This window comes from Brachyhypopomus gauderio, chromosome 12, assembly GCF_052324685.1.
Source record: "Brachyhypopomus gauderio isolate BG-103 chromosome 12, BGAUD_0.2, whole genome shotgun sequence".
Lineage (NCBI taxonomy): Eukaryota > Metazoa > Chordata > Actinopteri > Gymnotiformes > Hypopomidae > Brachyhypopomus > Brachyhypopomus gauderio.
In genome coordinates this window covers 19,028,622-19,050,927 of record NC_135222.1, presented here as the reverse complement: position 1 = coordinate 19,050,927, position 22,306 = coordinate 19,028,622, and the positions used below count along the sequence as shown (strand labels likewise).

The window sequence follows — 22,306 nt, the reverse complement described above, 5'->3', positions numbered from 1 at the left end:
TCGTCGCGAACACTAGATCATGGTAACGATAATAATGTCGTTTTGCTTCATCATTCTTAATCGATTACAATGTAAATGTCACGAAAACCTGTTGGTGCGCAGTGTTTTCAAGATTACATTAAATATCACACAAATAAAAGGGAATTAAACGAAATGTCTAAACATTACCCACAATCCTTTGCGCTCCTAATTTGCATGATGTAGTTGCTGTAGAACTATCAAAGTATTTTGCAGCTTGTAAACGGAAATGCTGTAAACTGATTTTACTTTTTACATCTTTATCATGGAAACATCGAAATTTTTATATATTTTGAACTGTTATTACCTCTTTTCATTTCGATGCTTTTCTATTTCAGGTGGCACTTCTGGGAATGGACATAATATCAGCTTTAGTTACCAGATTACAGAATCGCTTCAAAACTCAAATTGGAACAGGTAAAATGCTGTTTTAAAATACCACAATTATTTTAAGTTGTAAAAATATTTTATTTATTTTCAAGGACAGTTCACGTAATTTTCCTGCAGTAGTAAGTGGGGTAATGCCACTCTATCTGCAGTCCTGTCGAGTTTAACGGACCGCTTGGGTGACGCCAAAGACCAGGTGCGAGACCAAGCCCAGACTCTGCTGTTAAAAATAATGGACCAGGCTGCCACTCCACAGGTAAACTCTCGCTCATTAGCGAACTTGTTCATAAATGTCAGTGATCCTCAGAGCTAGGACTGCTGAAACATTCTTGCGTATTCTGTACTCATATTGAGAATGGGAAAAATACAGATTATCCATGATTAATCTCACAAGTCGATAATTAGCTGATGACGAGCAGGAATAACATTAAACGGTGTAGTGTAGGACCCCAGCAGGACTCTGTGATGTCATACTGTGAAACGTGCGGTTTGTCCTGTTTACAGTACGTGTGGGACCGAATGCTGGGAGGTTTCAAACACAAGAACAACAGGACCAGAGAGGCTGTTTGCTTTTGCCTTATTTCCACATTAAATATGTATGCATCAATTATTGTCCACTCTGCCCATTTCAAGATGCATTTGTCTTGCATTCCAAGAAGTTAGTGTTTCCTTGCTTATACCTTCAGATATGGAGCCCAGGGCTTGACTCTTAGCAAGATTGTTCCCCATATATGTAACCTATTAGGAGACCCCACAAGTCAGGTATGTATACTTCCTCCTTTGCCGGTTTCTTCCCCGTCCTTTCCCGGTTTGGCTGATTTTCTGTTGATTTTTGCGATAATTTGAGGATGGTTGTAAAACTCTGATCTTGGAAGCCACCTGGTGGTTATTATTGTTACAGCATGTGATTTTTTTTTTTATCGACGTTCAGTGTGACGCTATTGCAGGGTTGACAACTTTTCAAAATCACTTGGAGTGAGGTTTTATTTGGGGGGTGAGATTTGATCTACATTGAATCATAGATGTAGATCAGAGATAAATAAACTAGATTTTTTTCAGCATGAGAAATCGGATGAATGGCGTGTGTTTCACGCTCATTGCGTGAGAGTTGGCAACCCTACTATTGGTATGAAGTGAGATTACTGTCTTTAAATATGAGAGCACAAAGATAAGGTTAAATCGAACAAGTCAGACACACTGAGCAAGCAAAATCAAGAAAACCCAACTTCATGATTACAAGTGTAAATACTTCACAGCTTTATCTTTGCGCTCTCACATTAAAGACAGTAATCTCACCCCATATATTGGTTATTTATTCAAACTAATATAGAAGTTCCTCGTATTACAATAAATAAAAAAATTAAATGTAGTTGTTTTGTTGGTTTCTATGGTCTAATCTAGGTTCGAGATGGAGCTATGAATTGTCTTGTGGAGATTTATAGACATGTTGGGGAAAGAGTGCGGATGGATCTCGGAAAAAAAGGATTGCCACAATCAAGGTAGAATGCAAACAGCTGTGTGTGCATCGTAAGGTTGTTTACTCCTGAGCGTCATGTCAAAGCAAGTTACACATGCTCCCTCTGAGGTGACACGCCCAAAAGAGAGAGTTCCCTTTTTTTATGTGAACGAAGTTCTCACTTTTACCATAAAAGACTGGTCTGAACAGAAGTGCAGACTGTATTACTGAAGTGTTTATCCTTTCTGTGTTCCTCATTTAGGTTGAATGTAATTTTTAGTAGATTCGATGAAGTCCAAAGAGCGGGGAATATGATCCTGCCTCCGGGTGAGTGAACACAGCCGTACGAGCCTGGAGGGCTTGAGAAAGCCTACCTGCATAGTCACCATGGTGATCTGCACATGTCATAGTCAGGACTGTGTCTTTATGACTCTGTTCTGAGAGAGGTTTCATTATTTTTATTAATAACAATCATCATTATTATTGTTAGTCATAGTCTGCCGATTCATATGGCACTGGTACACAGAGCGTGTTTTGTGTTGTGATCGTGGACACGTATCTGCTATACAGTATTAGGATATACGTTTGGAGTGGTAAAGATTACTGATCATCATCTGTCATTTGTACTCAAGGCTCTGACTCGGACTTTGTCTGGGGATGTTATTCTTCATGAGAATGAAAAAAAAAAACAGGCTCTCTGCGTGGGAGTGCCTGTGTGTGCCTGTGTGTGTGTGTGTGTGTGTGTGTGTGTGTGTGTGTGTGTGTGTGTGTGTGTGTGTGAAGTTCTGGCTCCCATTACAGTGTTGTTGTGTTCCCTTTGGGCACTATTAAACTGGGAGTTAATTGTGTTCACTGAAAAGCCGCATGTGTGTCCTTTGTGCGGGTCTATTCCTCCTCTCTCTTCATACATGGCTATTAGCGCTGGCAGGCTTTTGCAGAAGCTTGTGGCGTGGTGTGCGGTGGCTGGTGATCTACCAGCAGGCTGAACGATGCGCGTTGGTGAACGCAGGCGATGTGGCTGTATGTGCTGAGATGGGCCAGGCACACAGGCCGGGCACACAGGCCATGCACACAGGCCATGCACACAGGCCATGCACACAGGCCATGCACACAGGCCGGGCACACAGGCCGGGCACACAGGCCAGGCAGGCCAGGCACACAGGCCGGGCACACAGGCCAGGCAGGCCAGACACACAGGCCGGGCACACAGGCCAGGCAGGCCAGGCACGGTCCTGCACAGCAGGGGGACAGCTGCAACTCAGTTGTCATGCACAGCTGCACTGATCTGTGTGATTAATACTCTCACTCCCTCTCTCACTCTCTTTCTTTCTCTGCAGCTGCACTGTAAGTTTACTCTGGTCGATAGCTGACATGCTTAAATAGCCCAATTATCACTGCACTAAGCTTTCATATGCAGCAGCAATGTTTGACGTTTAATTCGCTTTCTTACTTTGAAAGTTTATGCAAATGTTATACAGAAGTGCAGACTGGACAGTTTGGGTTTGTCTTACTTATGACTTTCTTCTAGGAAGTTTTAGTTTTATGGGTAACAGGAGACTTAGACATTTGTTTAATTGCCTAGCACTAAGATAGACCTTTTCATAATACATTTGTCCCAATTCTGCTTTGTATTTTGTTAATGGAAATAAAAGTACAGGGTTTGTTTTGGGGATTTGAAGTAATAGGCCTACAACATTAAACAGCAGAGGGTATGGAAATGATGGAGTGCTTTTCTCACTGTTCCGTGCCTGGCGGAGAACCCAGGGGTTTTCCTTGAGCTAGCTAGGGGTTATTGCCACATAAAAGCACCGAGGGGGGTTTCTGAGGCCCCCGAGTTCTTCAGCCCTCAGTTCTTACGGTTGGGGAGAAGGGGGGGGGGGGTCCTTAGTGGAAACAGGAGGAACGTCAGAGCCGAAAGTATTAGCTCAGAGTTTTGATCGGGTGAACGAGGGGGGAGGCGTAGCGGCGACGCGCTGTGCACGCAGTCACACGATCAGAAAGGAGGGGAGGAGAGCAAGAACAGGAGAGGGAAGGAGGGAGGGAGAGGGAAGGATTGAGAGGGAGGGAAGGAGTACTGCGCAGAGCGAAGGAGCGACATATCGGCTCCGCACACGCACGCAGACGCGCTGGACATGACGATGGGTGAAGGTGAGCCTCCAGAAAGCCCTCTCCGTTCCGCCCGGTGCGCTCCGTTGGCATCACGTTTCCCCGAGGAGATTCAAGATCTCACGCGTAATCCGAGCGTGGAAGTTCTCGTTTACGAGTTCAACGCACCGATCCGGTTAGGTTGATTCCGCTTTCGATTAAATCGCGGTGGATAATTTAGCGCATTTCCATTTTTAGTGGAGCAGGTGCACTTGTCTAGACCTCTATGGTCACACTTTTACCCGGTGGTTTCCGGTGAAGTATCTCGTTATGTTTTGAACATCAAAGGACGAAGCGCAAAACAGCCGCGCTCTGGTTAATGAGATTTGAGTGTGGTGACAACAGTGAGTCAGTGTTTGTAACGAACTCTATTTTAAACTAGTAGTTTAACATATTTTAGTGAATTTAAACTTGAAACGGTAGCTTGGCCTTCTTCATGCCAATTCTCACACGTCTTAAGAGGTATTAAGTATTTATAACGATGACCTTAATGTTTCAAAGTGTGCAAGGCAATATGAGCGAACTATGGAGAAATTATTTCACTGTCTTAAATGCTTTTGTAGAGTAGTCTGTTTATTCATTATTATTACATTTTTTATTTTTACCAAGTATCGTGAACTTGTGGTTTATAGGTGAAGTACTAAACGTGTACAGGTCACAGGAAGAGCTTCAGCTCGGCTGCTTCTCACCCAGACGGTGTGTTGCGGTGCTGACGGTAGCGGTTCGGAGGCGAAACTCCAGACGTGGCCGCCAGCGCCTCTGGTGAAAGAGCACAACGTTCAGAGAGGAACGAAGGAAAAAAAAAACAGCTGAATGTTGTTTTTGTGTTCTGTTCCGGTTGGTTCACGAGCCCTGTGTGCTGGGTGCCCATGTGACCTCGAGCTGATGACCCAAATGGGCTCAGAGTCTCTCAGAGTCTGACAGAGGGGCAGTTAACAAGAGCGGTAGAATCTCGTACCCTGAATGCCTCCTAGTGGTATATTTTTCTTCTTCCTCCCCTTTTTATTCTGTCTATCCTTCATTCTCTCTCTCTCTCTCTCTCTCTCTCTCTCTCCTCACTTTATTCGCGGACGGCCGTACCCTAGATGTGGTGATCTACTCTTTCGCTGGGTCTTGGCTGCATGAGTGGCTGGTTAGCACAGACGCGCAGAAGGGATTAACAGTGATGACTGTTGCCTTTCCAGCATCTCAACATGCCTGCGTGTGTTTGTTTGTGTGTGCGCATGTATGTGTGTGCACGTGTCTGCTAGTGTGAGTGTAAGCGAGAGAATGAGAAATTGGAAGAATGTGTGTAGGATCCACTGGGTATGTGTTGATCTTTTACTGTGCTGAGCCCACACACACACACACACACACACACACACACACACACACACACACACACACACAACAGCACTTTCCAAAATAAGCCTTTTTGGTGAAAACATTCTTCTCCATATAGGGCAGCTATTTATCCCCCACGGCTTTTGTCCTTTTCAGATTTTTGTGAGCTTTAACCCACCTTCCCTGAGAGATCACATGTGCGGTGCAGAAATTAAGATGATGTTTGTATGCATGAGATTTCTGTGCACTTTAATCTTTCTCCGTAGCTCTTTCTCAGGTTTTCAGCAGGTTTTCCTCAATCCCTGGTGCTTGTTAATTGCCTACTGGGCAGATGACCTGTTTGTTCCACTACAGATCATCATTTATGAACTGCTCATTAATGCCCAGTACTGATTTCTACGCTACATTAGTTTCCCACTCTTTCAGGTTGGCCGATACCAGGAAGTTTCTGTGTTTTGATGATGTCAACAGGCTCATTTTGAGTCATGGCTGAATCAGCCTTCACCCTCCCTGGGGCTGTAGTAACGGCCCGTGCATCGATCTGCTGCTGCTCGGCCGGACGCGTCCGTGTCTGTCACTGTCGAAGGGGAACCAGAATGGCGGAGCGAGTTTGTTGGGTTTAGCCACCTGGCGACTCACCCTGGCAGCTTAGAACCAAGCCGGTGACGGAGGGCACGCCCTTTTGTCTTCTGTAAGCAGACGCTCAGGATCTCATTAAACTTTATTACTTTGCGTGTTCGTTCCTGCGTGTCCCGCTGGGCCAGGCTGTGAGAAGATTCCTCGTGTGCTGTGGTGCTGTGTCAAACATGTGTGACCCGTAGGGAGGGTGGAGGGGCCGTGTGCCGTGCAGGGTGTTGCGGTGGCTCTCGTTCTGTGGTTGCGGAACGGTTGCTTCTTTTACGGACTGGACCTTCTCCACTGATCCTGGCTCCACGTTCAGGGTCTGAAGAGCCCAGCACCAGCGTCCCGCTGTCCCATGACCTGTGCTGTGTCCAACGTTGCCATCTGAGCAGGACGGGGCCCGCATCGGATCAGGAGCTAGAGCAGGACCGTAGAAGAGAAACAGAATCCGCGGCTCACTGACTCCGGCCGTCAGGTGCCTGGTGCAGTCAGCCAACCTGTCACCCAAGAGATGTCAGTGGCTTCGGAGGCGCTGGGCTGAAACCTATAACACTCACCTGTAATAACTCACAATACATCAGTAAAGCTGATGAAAAGTACATGTGCTTTGCGAGAAGAACTAAAAAAACACCTCCATCCCTATGCAGCCGGGTGCTTGATCTTGTATGTTTGTACCACGGTCTTTATAAATAGCTCCAGTGTCTCTGGGATTGGTAGGAATGTTATTTACAGTAGCAACAGCAATGCATGTGCAGGTGTTAGAGAGCATGTTCGACTGAGATGCCTAATGGGGGCCATAGCCATCAGACACAGTAGGCAGAGTTGTGGTAGGGTGTGTGGAGGGGGCGTGGCTATTTGAGGGCGTGGTTAATTAGGGTGTTGGCCTGAGAAGCACGTGCTGCATAGCGCATGCGGGAAATTAGGCCGTGTTTTAAGTGACAGATGTGAAGGACGTGTGCCGACCTACTTAAAAGTCACACTTATGAGAACTGACCTTCACGTTAAACCGTATGTACCAAATGGTGAAGTAAGACATGATTTTGTTTTTTCATCTTTCTTTCAAGTCATTTCTGTTCCACAGCCCAATGAACCTTCCTTTTGTGAAGCGCTAGCTCTCTAACTCACGCTAACTCTTCTGCGAATTCCAGTTTGTCACGCTTTCTTTTCTTCTTCCCTGTGTTACTGACAAATAAGTACTGGAAGGAACTGGAGCTGCATGTTCTGTAACTTTGAGCCTTTGTTGCTATGGTAATGAAGTGAAGTTTAACCAAAAACAGTGAGATGAGTTGAAACCTAACCCCCCCATGGCGTTCCAGAAGAGAACAGAGACCTAAACTCTACCCTAAAGCCTCCTGTTTGGGTCTCTGTTTTGAGCAGGATGATCAGATTGCCTTTGAAATGAAACAGGAGATGCTGAATCTGACAGTAATTTATGAAGGTGTGGTGTTATGGGCCACCTCTTGGATTCACTCTCTGCGTAGACATGCACTGTGTTGTCAATGCAGGCAAATACTTTTCATCTGATCTCTGAGAGGATCCAAACTTGTTTCGGGTTCTTTGCCGAACGTGTTGATCTGCTGGGATCCCAGTGTCATGCGGAGAGGAACGTACTCTAGCTGTTTATTATTTTTTTTAACTAATTTTCTGAATTGGGGAGTGTGTAGTCAGCTGTCGGGAAGCATGCATCTCCAGAGTTCTGTGTTTTATCCAGGTGGGTGACCAGAAGTCCTGAGCATTTATGCAGCAGCCTAGAAAACGTTTCTGCACTTCTCTGAACTCTCTTTGTGTGTGCAATATCCACATTTGCTTCCTCCCTCTGTATTTGATGTAGGTCAGTTCTCCCTGCTGAAAAGATCAACCTGCTGCCTTAAATTTCTGTTGATCTGTTGTTCTTTGTGGCTGGGAATTTGTTATTGTTCTAATATGGAATTAAGCCAGCATACGTATATATATAGATTTTACAACCAAATGGCTTTGAATGCACATTTAGAACACAGCAAAGAATAGCCAAGGGACCATCTGAATTAGGGCTGCACCTAACGATTATTTTCTTGCCGATTAATCTAACGATTATTTTTTCGATGAATCGATTAATTGAATAGTTGTGATTTACCTACAATTATAAAAAAGAGAAATCCTCAAGACGAAACCGTGTCTGCATTGACAGGCTATAATGTTAGTTTAATCTATTCTCTTACCGCTACCCGGCCATTAAAGTAGACAGAAAAATATAAAATGACCGAATAACAATCTTGCATAACTATAGTATGTTACCATAACAGCAACAGTGCAGAAATTACGTTTTAACACGTGCCGATATAGAGAGTTAGCAAAACAACTTGTAGTGAATACTACAATGTATGAATGTGAATGTGCTAATTTACGATTACCTAAAAACAGAACGTACGGTGGTGTTTCGCTGCTATCTTGATGAAGTGCTCCGGGATGCTTGCGCTTCAGGTGTTCGTGCATAGCAGTCGTGCTGCTGTGATAAGCCATCTCCATTTTGCAAAGCTTACATAGCACCACGTTGTTCGGTCTCTGTCCAAAATAGTCCCAAACTTTAGATGCTCGTGTGCGAGTTTTTGTAGCCGCTGCATGCTCCCCAGAGAAAGCCATGGTTTTAGTGGGCGTGGCCATCTTTGTGGCGTCGACGCACGTTTTTGCAAATCGACATGTTTTTGTAGTCGATTATGTCGATAACGTCGACGCGTCACCCCACCACTAATCTGAATGTTTGATTAGCTGCATTAGCTACATGTTTGAACTATCTACTTGATGCAGAAAAAAAGATCCATTAATTTTTGTATAGATAGAGAAGACTGCCACCGAGTGGAGAAATATCAGATTGTACACCCTCTTTGGGATGTATCTGAAGTTTAGTGTTTAATATCACAGTACTACCTTTTATTAGATGTGGTTTTGTTATAGCTTTTTATCCTGCAGGAGGGTGTTTTTTGTATAAGAGCCGAATGGATAGTACATTTAGTATAATATGTCTGAATTTATTTTATACTTCACTGTGTGCCAAAACAATATAAATCGAGAAATATCAGCATGACAAATATGGGCTGATGTGTGATTTCCTGACTTCAGACGCTGACTGTGACATGTTTGCATTTGAATGTGACCCAACAATACACCAAACTACTACCTGTAACACTAACTACCTGAAACACTAACAAACAAAATTTTTACTTGAGGGGAGTCTCTTTTTATCAAGCTCCATCACTGATTGGCCACACAGTATACATATCTAAATACTAAAGAATACTGGAAATATTAATTTATAATGTACCAATAATTTATTAAGATTCTTGTACGCCAGATATCCTCTACACTGAGACACAAGAGCTTTCTTTAGGCTCACAGAGCTAAGTGTACCTTTCCCTTTAAGACAGGAAGTGAACATGCAGTTGTCTTGCTGTTACTTCCTGAAAGAGTCCTTTAATCTCTCATTTTAGGACTCTGGATCATCCAGAGAGCAACTGTGGACCAAATATACATGTGTTATGGGACCTGAATGAAAACTCTGTTGTGCTGTCAGGAAAGTTAGGTCCAACCGATGCAAGCTCATGTTGAAATCGGGCATGAATGTACAGCTGGCGAACCGTCCACACCGGTCTGTGCTACGGCCAAGAATCCGGTTCTGCATCTGTGTCCCCTGGGCTCCTGAAACATGCAAAACCCCACTGTGATTGTGTGTGTGTGTGTGTGTATATATATACATCTTCTGTTTATATTTTCTGCTGCATTAACAGCACATGTCAGTTAACAGTACACCATGTCCCTATCCTGCTGTGCCTCATTGTTACTGGTGTCACATCTAAATGTGTCCCTCGTTAGTGGCTGCGGAGTGCAGATACCTCAGGCGAGTTATTTTGGTGAGGGAGCAGGACGGCCATGGTAGCGAGGCAGATGGTTTAGGTTGGACACCTTCAGTCAGCCAGTGACCCTATGGGGAGGAGAGCGGGTGGTCTAATCCTGATGTAAACACATGACCTTAGCTAAAACAGTATTGACATGCAAATACATTTGCTGATGCAGTTGGATTTTATGGGGGGATGACAATGAATTTCATTATAAGGAGGTAGATGTGGCCCCTCCCCTAGTTTAGCTGCACCTTCCCCACCAAGTGAAAATGAGAGGCGGGGCCTGTTTGAGTGACAGAATTCAGCAATGGGGAATCCTGGTCCCAGCTCAACACAGAGGAGGTCTGCTTGTGTAAATCTTAACTGGACCGAAAGACCATGCCAGCCTGCCTGTGTATGCATCAGAACACACACGTTCGTTCCCAGAGGAGGCAGTAAAATCATTTTTACACACACAGCAGGCGAAGGAGGGAGGTAGGGATGGAGGGAGGGAGGGAGGGATGGAGGGAGAGAGGGAGGGATGGAGGGAGGGGCAGGCAGTGGGGACAGGGAAGCATGAGGCCGAGGGGGAGAGTGTGGCGGCATGTTGAGGAGACTGGTGTGCCGGAGGATCTGCGGCTGTAAGCACCTCTCTTTCTTACCATCTGAGGGAGGGAGGGAGCGAGGGAGGGAGGGAGGGAGAGAAAGAGGGTGTGAGAGAGACAGTCAGAGAGGGATGGCAGAAAGGAGCCAGCGTCAGACGGCAGTGTTGGGTGTGAAACAGGAAAGGCTGTGAATAGTAGCTAATCTTCATCGGAGCGTGTCGCGGTGATGAAGGGAGCAGCATCTGTGCCATGGCCGGAGCTGTTAGTGTGGACAGATGTTCAGTGTTTGACTGGGCTTCTCCTGGTTTGGTTAAGTGTGAATGGGGTGGAGGAATGTGGGAACCAGTATAGGTGTTTTGTTAAATCTCTTGCTGTGTTCAAATGGTAGGGTGTATGTCATTCTGCAGTGTAAGAGAAATATGATCACTATTGGCTTGCATGTGTATGTGTGGTGTGTATGTGTGAGGTTTGTGTGTGTTTATTTATGGCTTGGGTTTTTGCTTAGTAGTGTTTGCACCACAGAATATGTGCGAGAAAGACGTGTTGTAAGTGATGAATAGGAAATGATGTCTTCGGCAAACTGCTCTTGTATATGAGTGCATGTCTGTGTGTGTGTGTCCCTGTGTTTGTGTGTCTGGGTGTGTGTGAATAATTCATTAGAATTGATTGCTGGTCAGGCACATTTCATTGCTCTACCTCTTATGTATGTGTGGCTCAAGGGAAACTGTATAGACGACTGATGCCTCCCTAACACTTCCACACTAAGGTCAAGCTGGACAAGTCAGTGCCCTTCAGAGAGGAAACCCTTGATCAGGGCTAGTCTCACTCTCGTGATCATGTCATAGTGTAGCGCTAATGTTATACCGCAGCTGGCCTAGCATTCACGTGACAAGTTAACTCAGCATTCATATCACAGCTAGCCTAGCTAGCATTCACATGGCATCACAGTTACCTTGGCATCTACATCACAGCTAGCCTAGCATTCGCATGACATCACAATTACCTCAGCATTCACATCACAGCTAGCCTAGCTAGCATTCACATGACATCACAATTACTTTAGTATCTACATCACAGCTAGCCTAGCATTCACATGGTATCATAATTATCTCAGCATTTACATTACAGGTATCTTAGCATTCACATAACATCTCAATTATCTCAACATCTACATCACAGCTAGCCTAGCATTCACATGGTATCATAATTATCTCAGCATTTACATTACAGGTATCTTAGCATTCACATAACATCTCAATTATCTCAACATCTACATCACAGCTAGCCTAGCATTCACATGGTATCATAATTATCTCAGCATTTACATTACAGGTATCTTAGCATTCACATAACATCTCAATTATCTCAACATCTACATCACAGCTAGCCTAGCAGTCACATGACATCACAATTACTTCAGCATCTACATCACAGCTAGCCTAGCATTCACAAAAGATACAAGTTAATATTTTCAAGAGAGCCATATTCTTTAATTTAATTTCAGTAAAAAAGCAAGTTAACAAGCATGTAAACAAGCAAACATGTTAATATCTGTATATATATACATGTATCATGGATCAATAAAAAAATGTAAAAAAAAGCTAGCTTTTTATTTGATCCTCTGGAAATTGGAAATGTTGAGTGGAAAGAGGGTTTATTTGTTACTGTTAGATTAAATTACACATGGTGACCAAAAACAAAACAAATGCAAAGCTTCAGATGGCTGGAGAGGTTCATACTTGGTACGACGATGTATCGTATTGAGGCACTGAAGCGGTTTTTTGTTTGTAGAATATTTTACTATTAGTTATTTATATTTTACTTGTAGTCTTCCTGGCACTCTACACTTCAGTGAGTACAAGCAGCAATGAGGATGTCTATTCCCCTGAATACTGTGTAGCCAGACGCACAGCCTCTTTTAACCCAGATATAATTAGAAGTTATGAATCAGGTATTTGAAGTCTCTACTGTCTCCAGATAAGAACATCGATGATGATGACTCTGTGGATGGGGGACGCTCCTCCGCCTCTTCCAAGGGAGCGGGAACAGTACGGCGAACAGGATCCATGCGTCGCCCAAGCTCCGCCTCCAGCACCAAGAGCACAGGTTAGCCACGCCCTTCGATCTCATACAAACAACATAACTCATTCCACTGGAGCTATGCTTATAAAGTGCTGGAATCGAGATCAGTAAGGCAGTTAAAGACCTGTGTGTGCTCCTGTCGGCAGGTAAAGAGAGCACTGGAGCCGGTGCTGTGGACGAGGAAGACTTCATCCGTGCCTTTGAGGACGTGCCCTCCATACAGGTGAGACTGGGGCCCACACCATCTTTTACTACCTGCTACCGCCTGTAGGCTCAAAGGAGGTGCTTTTGAGCTCTGCATGTTGGCACCCCATTGGAAGAGGAATGCAACAATAACAATATTTGTGTCAAAAGATTTGATTAAATATCTCAAAAACTTCACAAGTTTTGATAGATGTTTGGTTTGATTTTGCAATGAATGAGCTTTAATTGCAGCGTGACCTGACATTCTAAAACACAAGCAGCTGTTGTTTCTGTTGCGGTGTGACTGCAGTCCTGTCAAATTGCAGGTTTTATTCACATTCATTTCAGGCGGGGTGACATCTCTACAAAGTTGTTGTTTCTTTATAAAAAGACTGTCAGTCTTTTTTGCAGTCAGCAGATGCATATCTATCTATCTATCTGTGGTGTTTACTAAAAATGCTTAAATATGCTCTCAGTTGTTGGATGACACACCTGGAAAAAAAGAAATAAGACGTGTGGTTGTGATGGCGGATTTTCTGTGCCAGTGTGTCGTTTCCGCCGTGAGCAGACTGGCCAGCAGCCCCGCCTGTCGTCCCGCGTGTCCCGTGCAGCGTCCCGGCCCTGCTGACCGTGCCCTCTGTTCCATCTTAGATTTATTCCAGCCGAGAGCTCGAGGACTCCATGACAAAGATCCGAGAGGTCTTGGCAGATGACAAGCAGGACTGGGAGAAGAGGGTGACGGCGGTGAGTTCACCGGATGTTCAGAGTTAAACTGATTCACAGAATAAATATCTGACACAGCCAGGGACTAAAATCGATCAGTGTAGTATCCGGATGTCCCAGAGGCACTTGATTACTGCCCGGTTTGTTTGGGCATTTTAATTGGTCCCTGGCTTGGAGTACAGAGGGAAGCTTGCTATGTTCTGCTGGATGCCCCTTACAGATACAGATACATCTGGAAGCAGGGTTTACTGGCCAAACAAACAAACAAACAAACAAACAAACAAATGAGAATTCCTCACTCTTGGATTGCTATTTTCTTTCATACAAATAATCTTAATTTCCTTTCCCTACACCCAAATCAATACTCCAGCTGAAGAAGGTGCGTTCGCTGCTCCTGGCCGGTGCCGGGGAACATGAGACCTTCAACCAGCATCTGCGGCAGATGGAGGCGGCCTTCAAGCTCTCGGCCAAGGACCTGCGCTCGCAGGTGGTCCGTGAGGCCTGCATCACACTGGGGTATGCCCTGTCTCGCCTCCTCTTGGCCCTCCTGTGGAAAGTGGTGTTCCATGTTGAATGGGTTCAAATGAGCTTTAACGACTCATGTGCTACAGTAACGCATTACTGTACTATAGGCATTACTGTACTATAGGCATTACTGTACTATAGGCATTACTGTAATATAGGCATTACTGTACTACTGTATTATTTGTTACTACATTAACGCCTGTACTATAGTAATGCCAATAATACAGTAATGCCTATACTACAGTAACGCCTATTCTACAGTAGCGCCTGTTAGGATATAAAGATGGTTGGAGTGTATGTACAGATGTAGTCACACACACACACACACACACACACACACACACACACACACACACACACACACACACACACACACATGCAGGGAGATTGTTAAGTGGTCTCGGGTGTGTCCCTCTCCCTCCAGGCATTTATCGTCCGTGCTGGGGAACAAGTTTGACCACGGTGCCGAGTCCATCATGCCCACACTGCTCAACCTCGTTCCCAACAGTGCCAAAGTCATGGCTACGTCAGGCATTGCAGCCATCCGGCTCATTATTCGGGTATGTACACACACACAGAGTTGGGGGCATGATTCACTGGGCCCCTTGTACAGCAGGCCGTTGACTGAGAGAACAGCAGGTATCAACAACAACCGGGTTGAGAGCTTCATATGTACCTTTTGGCATGAGGCTGGACCATCACTGAAGAGAGAGAGTGTGTGTGTGTGTTCTTTTCTGCATTTCATTCTTTCATTCACCTTACATGTGTTATTCAGCTACTACGCATGCATAACTTAAGCATAACCCGAATGACCAATCCTTACCTGGCTTGTGGATGATGTTGTGCATGTGTAAATGTACATGTATAAATGTATATTGATTTGTGTGTGTGTGTGTGTGTGTGTGTGTTGTTTCCTTCCAGAACACACACTACCCACGACTCATCCCCATCATGACCAGCAACTGCACGTCCAAATCCGTGGCCGTGCGACGGTAAGGACCACCAACCACTGCGGTCTAGCAGAGATCACCTGTTGATGTATCGTCAGACGCAGAGGCTGCTGGTCCTGATGTGGCTCCTCCCTCTCTCCTCTTCCCCTCCCACAGACGCTGTTATGAGTTTTTAGACCTTTTGCTTCAGGAGTGGCAGACGAGTTCCCTGGAGAGGTGAGACCAGCGTCTGCTTGGCCACTGCATAGTGTTTTTGTCATTCATCTCACAGCTCCAACCAAGTGTGTGTGTGTGTGCGTGTGTGTGTGTGCGTGTGTGTGTGTGCGTGTGTGTGTGTGTGTGTGTGTGTGCGTGTGTGTGTGTGCGCGTGTGTGTGTGTGTCTATATGGCAATGGCAAAATACAGATGTGCAGGATATGCACTGGAAAGCTATGTGGAACATGGGCATGCACACACACACACACACACACACACACACACACACACACACACACACACACACAGTCATGACCTTGGTCATCGCATCCATTCAGTCTGCTACACCGCCATTATCCCTAGCAGGGGAGGCCGTGGGAGGCCTTTTAGCGGGACGTCCTGCGTGCAGGTCCCCTATCAGGACTGGAGGAGCAGTAAAAAGAGCTCACGTGTGGTTTGAGGAGGCCAGCAGAGTGAACCCTGTCATTGATTACGGCTCCAGTTCCACCAGTGCTTACTACGGGACTGGGATCAGGGTCCGTCTCTCATAACGCTTCACTGTTTCTGTTCCCAGGCATGTGGCGGTTCTAATGGAGACCATTAGGAAAGGACTCCACGATGCAGACTCAGAAGCCAGATCTGTTGCCCGAAAGTACGTGTTTGGGTTTTGCACCGCTTGAAGTTCAGCCTGTATGTGCTGTACGGAATTTGTACAGTGTTGACATGCATGTTAGAAAATCACTCTGAACCTGAAGGGAATTTGGTACCAACCTGCCCCACCCTGTCCAGGTGTTACTGGGGATTCCATGGCCACTTCAGTAAGGAGGCAGAGCAACTGTTTCAGGCGCTTGAGCTGACCTATCAGAAGGCGCTTCAGTCACATCTGAAGAGCTCTGACAGTATTATGTCCCTCCCCCAATCTGATCGCTCTTCATCCAGCTCTCAGGAGAGTCTTAAGTAAGTCCTGACTCCTGACTCCTGAATCTCCAACCCTTTGCTGAACCTTCCTGTAACCTTTAACAGGTGTCAGTACCCTTCTGAGTTTACTCTCTCACTCTCTTTCAGTAGGCCGCTGTCTGCTAAAACTCCCGTCGGAAGCGGTGTAACCAGAAGTAAGAGCACATTTCTTTACTTTGTGTGTCTGAAACCAATCAGATCCTTCCAGACAGTTAAACTGACCAGTGATAAAATGTCTTGACTGCAACTCGTCTACAGAGTATCAAGCTTCATTTACCAGCATCAAATCTATTAACCAGCACATACAAATAAATTGCTCAGTCACTACCACAAACCTTAGCACTGTTTAGATAATCCTCAGCCCGTTAGTTCTAGAGTAAAACACAGTGTAGCTGTTGGTATCGTGCTGGTCACGTGATGTTGGCTCCCTCTCTCTGTGTCTCCCAGCGAAAGTGGTTAGCGCTCGAGTGTCGTCCACCCCCGGCGGGCTGCAGCGATCACGCAGTGACGTTGACGTCAATGCAGCCGTCAGTGCCGCCACCAGTGCCAAATCCCGCATGCCTGCTGTGCCCGCTGCTGCCCCCTTCAGCACGGCCGCGGCACTGCCGCCGGGCTCCTACGCTTCGCTGGGTAAAGGGGCTACGCCGTTCACACCTGGGGTTTATTGTCTTTTTGTTTTTTGTTTTTTTTAATTCGCCTCACAGTTGTACACATCACGGCACTTAATGGACGAAGCCTAAATATTATGATTTCTCTTAATTGTTTATTTTGTTTGCTGTATTTTTGCATTTTTTGAGTAATAGTTAATCGCTTTTTTCAACTCCTGTTTTCCTCTTTAAACATATGTACTACTTCCTGTTTTAATGACAGTAGTAATGATGCTAATATCGTCCTGTTTCCTTTGGTCCTGTTTGTATGTGCCTTAAGATGCTACTCCTGGTAATGTGAAGGGTAAGGTCTGTGTAGATGTGTGTGAACACCAGGTCTTGGTGTATTCGATGTGTGTGTTGAGTGGGGGATCTCTGTGTTGTAGACATGTCTTTCCTTCCGTTCTCATGCTCACCATGTGATCCAGGGGTGCTCAGCTCCCGTCTTGGCGTGTGAGAACACACCCGATTGGGCAGTGCAGCTAACGCTCGGGCTGGTTGCGTCCGTCACCCGCCAGTCGCCAGCACTGGCACTCGGCACCTCTGGCTGTAGTTAAGAAGAGCGTCTGTGAGCGTCTGCATGGATCGTCTGCATGGGGTGTACTGACCCGGCCCAGGCAGAGTGTTTTGGCTCCTAGACACCTGCAGATTACATGCCAATGGAGTGTTTCGGGTTGAGCGTGCTTTTATTTTTCTGGGGAGGTCAGCGCTTGAGGCTGCTGTGGGGGGAGGTCGGCTTTAGCTTGTGGGAAAGTCCTCTGAGGGGGAAAATGGGAAGCGGAGTTTGTGTTCGTCTACCACATCGTGTCTGGAAGTGGCCGTGCGTTCTTTTTGTTTCGTATTAGTGTTTGAATGTGATGCTTCTGTTGGTCTTAACCACTGTCCACTGTGTCTTGCATGGACAGGGACAGATTTAGATCCTGTGGGTTTTGGACTGGAGGGGAGGATGTTTATGTAGATTGAAATGATATTTGTGTCAGGTTGTCAGTGTGAGAGATTGACGTATTAATATTCCCTCAGATTTAGCATTTTCTGAACCTAGAATCTCACACAATAGTGAGTGCTGTAGGATCAGGAGGTTTTCTGAGATATAATTTATCCTTATTATAGTATTAAAAGTTGCTTTCTCTCTGCTAAAGTACAACATGTTCCCATGTCTTCCATCTCTTTCTAGGTCGCGTGCGCACTCGCAGACAGAGTTCAGGCAGTGGTGTTGGAGGCGGGGTCTCCATGACGGACAGTAGGGGGCGGAGTCGAGCCAAAGTGGTTTCTCAGTCACAACGTGAGTTTATCCCTGACATCATAATCCACAATAGCCACAAGAATGCTGTGTTGATCCTTCACAGTTCTTTGCTGTCAAGTTGTTTTAATTCCCCCCCCCAAAAATATATTGATTAGTTTACTTTTTCTTTTGCTACATTTGTCATACCATTTTCACTGAAGTGGTATGAATGTGAATGATACTTCTGATGCACAGAAAAATCTCTTTCTGTGCTGCCTCACCATAAACACTGGCCTTCCTTGCAGTATTGCCCCTACCCACAATCAGTGATTGCTTATGCAATTATTATGTCATGCCCAAAGCATGCTGGGTAATGTAGTTTCACTGACATTGTATAACGGGATGCCCTTCATTGCTCTGCGTGCTGCTCATCCAAAAGGATCCAGGTCTGCTAATCCAGCCGGTGGTAAGACTCACGGTACAGCAGCCTTAATGACTAGTCCCGCTTCTGCCCGTGTCCCGCTGTCTGCATGCTGCAGGACCCGTCTGTGCTCACGCGGGTTCCCATTAGGTCATCAGAGCATGAGCTGTCCACTCCCACCCCCCCCCGGCTCCCCGCGAAGGATTTGAATAGATTGTGAGATGACGAGTTTCCTTTTGTCAGTATGCTGATGTTCCCCATTATGTGACGTGTCACTGGTGAATTTTGTTGATGGTGGTGTGGTCAGTTTGCCTTTCGGTGGTTTAAGACTTTCTTTAATGGCCTCTCTGCATGTCCATGACCCTGAAAAGCTACGCTAAATTATTCATTCTATTACGATTAATGTGATACGTTTTGGTTCGGTTGGATTAACTGAGGTTTCTGTTTTTATGTGTCTGTATGTCTAGCTGGGAGTCGATCCAGCTCTCCCGGAAAGCTGATTGGTCAGTCGTATGGAAAAGTCTCTCGTGCCACCGGCGTGGTCACACCCTCCGAGAAGCGCAGCAAGATCCCTCGGAGCCAGGGCTGTAGCCGTGAGACCAGTCCCAGCCGCATGGGCCAGGGTGAGACACACACACACACACACACACACCCAGACAGCTGCTCTGTGAAATCAATACTGTGGATCCAGGATCCAAGATGTTCATGGTGGCAGGACCCATGTGGAATCACACTCTAATCTGCTGATCTGACAGATCACCTTGCTAGATCTGCTCAAGGATGACATTGATCTGAAATGATCTGAAATGTGTGCAACCTAGTCCTTAATGTTCCCACCTTGTGTTAGTTGTTTATTTCTGAAGTGACGGGACCGGAAGATCCATTGTTTAAATGTTTAGGGTTCAGTGATTTTCAACTGCACTCGTTTGCAGCTGTTCACCAGATCACGGGTTACAAAAGGTGCAACAATTATACCTTCTGCATAACTCCAGTTCTCGAAGGTGTTTGATCTTTTGTCCTGTCCTTTCTGCTCTTTCTAACACTCCTTTCAGCCCTGCGTGACTTACCTTTCCCTGATCTCTGTCCTGTCTTAATCGTTGCACTTTCTTCTCTCTTGCTGCTCGGCTAAATGTGTCTGTGTGGGACTGTGCTCGTTTGTGTGTGTGTGTGTGTGTGTGTGCGCGTGGGGGTGTTAGTGCGGGGCAGTCGTATCCCTCGGCCCAGTATGAGTCAGGGTTGCAGTCGTGACACGAGCAGAGAGAGTAGCAGAGACACCAGCCCCGCACGGGGGTTCACACCCCTCGGTGAGTCTCACACACACGTACACACACACACAGGTCTGAATTCATTTTACAAACTATTGTAATGTAGCCTGTGTGGCGAGGGTCAGGACAGACAGGACTTCTGCTTGTCTTCTCTCGTGTTGTCTTTCTTCTCTCTCTTCCTCGCAAACACCAAAATACAATATAGACCAAATTTAGCACGGGTTCTTATAAAAGTTAAAATATTTAGTTAAATATTTAATATAAAGATATATAAAATATTGTTATTTTAATGTAATCTTTGACCGGATTGTTGGACCTTTAAATCTGAGTTGTATTTGGGTTTGCTGCCCCTCTCCAATGCCGCCCAGCGTCCCGACGTCACTCTCGCTCCACCAGTGCCCTGCCAGCGGGCGATGCTCTGCAGACAGGTGATCTGCATGACCCTCCAATCCAGCATGTGTTCTTACCACTGCTAAGCTCCACACCTACAGGGGGCGTCAGAGAGCTGAAATGGTCACATTCCACACCTGCAGGAAAACAAACTGTTAAAAGTCCTGTTAACGAGTCTTTACCGCTTCACAACAGACAAATGTCTGGGTCACAAAACATGGAAGCAACACCTGTTTCTAGAGGCAAATGTGATTTTGGTTTCCATAAGGTGTGACATGTGCAGAATGTTTATTTGTGTTCTGTTGTTATAGGTTTTGTTTCATATTATTGGTTGTGTAGTTTTTATGTTTGTGTATTTATATTTTTTAATTTATAATTGTATCCTGGGATTGACATGTCTCGACGTCATGAAATTTTACATTGAATGATTTATGTTCAACTTATTAATAGTTTTTTTACATTTAATTTGGAGCTTTAAGGCTGCAACCAGTAGATGAGTAGATCTGGATTCGATGTGGATGATATAAAACTAAGATAGTGAGTTGATGCTTGGATTGCACTGAAGGCCTACTGTGTCAAAGTAACCAGTTCCTGGATGAACACTGGCTGTTTAAGTATGTGAACATGATGTCAGATAGATCAGAGTTATGGCCACCTCAATCAGGCACAAAAAGTCTTGATTTTAAAAAGTGTAGCTTAAAGCATCAAATTCACTTTGTGCATGTTTATTTTTTGTGATTTGTCTGGGACCTTTGTTGTTTTTGGTTGTAGCTAAGCAGTTCGTATCCCATTGCATCCAAATATTTTAGACTCCATTTTTGTTAACATAATGTGAAAGGATGCTTTTGTGACGGCAGTGTTACTTTTGCTCTGACTCTGTCCTCATATCTCCCTCTCTCTCTCTCTCTCTCTCTCTCTCTCTCTCATATCTCTCTCTCTCTCTCTCTCCCTCCCTCTCAGATCGTTTTGGTCTCATCCATCAGGCGCGCATCTCCGCCTCGGTCAACGCCATGCGCATCCTCAACACAGGCATGGAGGTGGAGGCTGCAGTAGCAGACGCCCTGGTGAGAACTCCCTCCTCTCCGTCCGCTTTTTTAACCTTCACTTCTACATGCTCCAGAGCCCACTAAGGGTTTTTTTTGGACGACCATTGAAAAGATAAATTCCCTGATAATTATCTGAGGATAACAACCATTAGATTATGTTCTTTCTGGATGATTTTCCAGATATTTCATGTTTCTTCAGGTTTCTTCCATGCCTACTCCGCACTCTTAATGGCAACATCACGCCATTCCGGCAGCATTATACAGCAAAAGCAATATATTGACTTTCTTCCGGAGGTCTGTTATAAAACTAGTTTTGAATGCTTTTTCGATGCACATAATGATGTCTGCTACTTCAAGAGCTCCTTCAAAGTAAATTGCTTTATAGTGGCCATTTTCCAGCTTTGACCTGTAGAGATGGGCAGAAAAAGCTTTGGGGCTTCTTCACGATTTAAGATTCAAAGCATTTGAGTATTTCAAGTTGATGACAAAACTGTGACACCTGGTGGTTTTCAGAAATTATAGCAGTCGTGGGTTCAAAACACAGCACTGCAAACTATACAACACTCCACCGTTTTCATATTTCATTTAAAAAAAAACATCCAGTGATGATCATGAATTATTATTAAAGTTGGTTAAAGTTCTGCAGTCAAAGCTTACAGAGTAATACTAAAACAAATGCTGCTATTGCAAAGCAATGGAATATTGCCATCTCCTAAGAGTGGCTGAATAATCACAATAATAATTATCATGGAAAAATCTTGGGCTGGTGGCAGTCAGATGGATTTTTATAGTCACCATCTAAACACAAACGAAACCATTTGCTATGTTGGTTTAATAAGATTCTTATGGATTGTTGAGAAAAACCCAAAACTGGTTGATGTTGACCATTAACAACTTTAATTGTTGATGTTAGCTCTTAGCGTCTTGGTTATAACACAAAACCAAAATTCCTGATATTTGGTTGTCTCTGCTTTCCCCTTTCTGTATCTAAAATGCCCTCAGCTTTTAGGAGACTCCAGGAATAAGGTAGATAGTCCTTCTACTGAAATCTCACCATTTTCCTCTTTTCTTCAACATCTTCAGATTCCATTTGCCGTACTCATAAACATCATTTAAGAAACTGAGGTTCTCTTATGTAGTGATTAACTACATTTCCAAAACCTACTGACCCAGATGTTTTCAGAGCAAATGTTCTGGAGAGCGTCAGAGTTAAGCAGCACACATGAAAAACAATCATAAAATCATAAACGCCCTGCATGTTTGTCCTCGATACATCAACGGCACATCCGCAGAA

The 22,306-nt window shown here is 45.0% G+C and overlaps 1 protein-coding gene across 1 annotated transcript in view; it reads left to right on the top strand.

The window, feature by feature from the left end:
- clasp1b (cytoplasmic linker associated protein 1b) overlaps nucleotides 1–22,306 on the top strand; it is a 38,740-nt gene that overhangs the window by 6,303 nt on the left and 10,131 nt on the right. Inside the window, exons 3-28 of the mRNA XM_077023296.1 lie at nucleotides 357–435; nucleotides 558–661; nucleotides 910–1,001; nucleotides 1,092–1,167; nucleotides 1,807–1,904; nucleotides 2,124–2,188; nucleotides 3,199–3,205; nucleotides 6,151–6,380; nucleotides 7,485–7,661; nucleotides 12,384–12,512; nucleotides 12,635–12,711; nucleotides 13,323–13,415; nucleotides 13,765–13,910; nucleotides 14,344–14,479; nucleotides 14,841–14,911; nucleotides 15,026–15,085; nucleotides 15,639–15,716; nucleotides 15,854–16,021; nucleotides 16,130–16,176; nucleotides 16,469–16,651; nucleotides 17,843–17,950; nucleotides 18,330–18,368; nucleotides 18,779–18,934; nucleotides 19,508–19,615; nucleotides 20,927–21,030; nucleotides 22,015–22,038. Coding sequence (XP_076879411.1) covers nucleotides 357–435; nucleotides 558–661; nucleotides 910–1,001; nucleotides 1,092–1,167; nucleotides 1,807–1,904; nucleotides 2,124–2,188; nucleotides 3,199–3,205; nucleotides 6,151–6,380; nucleotides 7,485–7,661; nucleotides 12,384–12,512; nucleotides 12,635–12,711; nucleotides 13,323–13,415; nucleotides 13,765–13,910; nucleotides 14,344–14,479; nucleotides 14,841–14,911; nucleotides 15,026–15,085; nucleotides 15,639–15,716; nucleotides 15,854–16,021; nucleotides 16,130–16,176; nucleotides 16,469–16,651; nucleotides 17,843–17,950; nucleotides 18,330–18,368; nucleotides 18,779–18,934; nucleotides 19,508–19,615; nucleotides 20,927–21,030; nucleotides 22,015–22,038 — 2,655 coding nt within the window. The remainder of the gene's footprint in view (nucleotides 1–356; nucleotides 436–557; nucleotides 662–909; nucleotides 1,002–1,091; nucleotides 1,168–1,806; nucleotides 1,905–2,123; nucleotides 2,189–3,198; nucleotides 3,206–6,150; nucleotides 6,381–7,484; nucleotides 7,662–12,383; nucleotides 12,513–12,634; nucleotides 12,712–13,322; nucleotides 13,416–13,764; nucleotides 13,911–14,343; nucleotides 14,480–14,840; nucleotides 14,912–15,025; nucleotides 15,086–15,638; nucleotides 15,717–15,853; nucleotides 16,022–16,129; nucleotides 16,177–16,468; nucleotides 16,652–17,842; nucleotides 17,951–18,329; nucleotides 18,369–18,778; nucleotides 18,935–19,507; nucleotides 19,616–20,926; nucleotides 21,031–22,014; nucleotides 22,039–22,306) is intronic.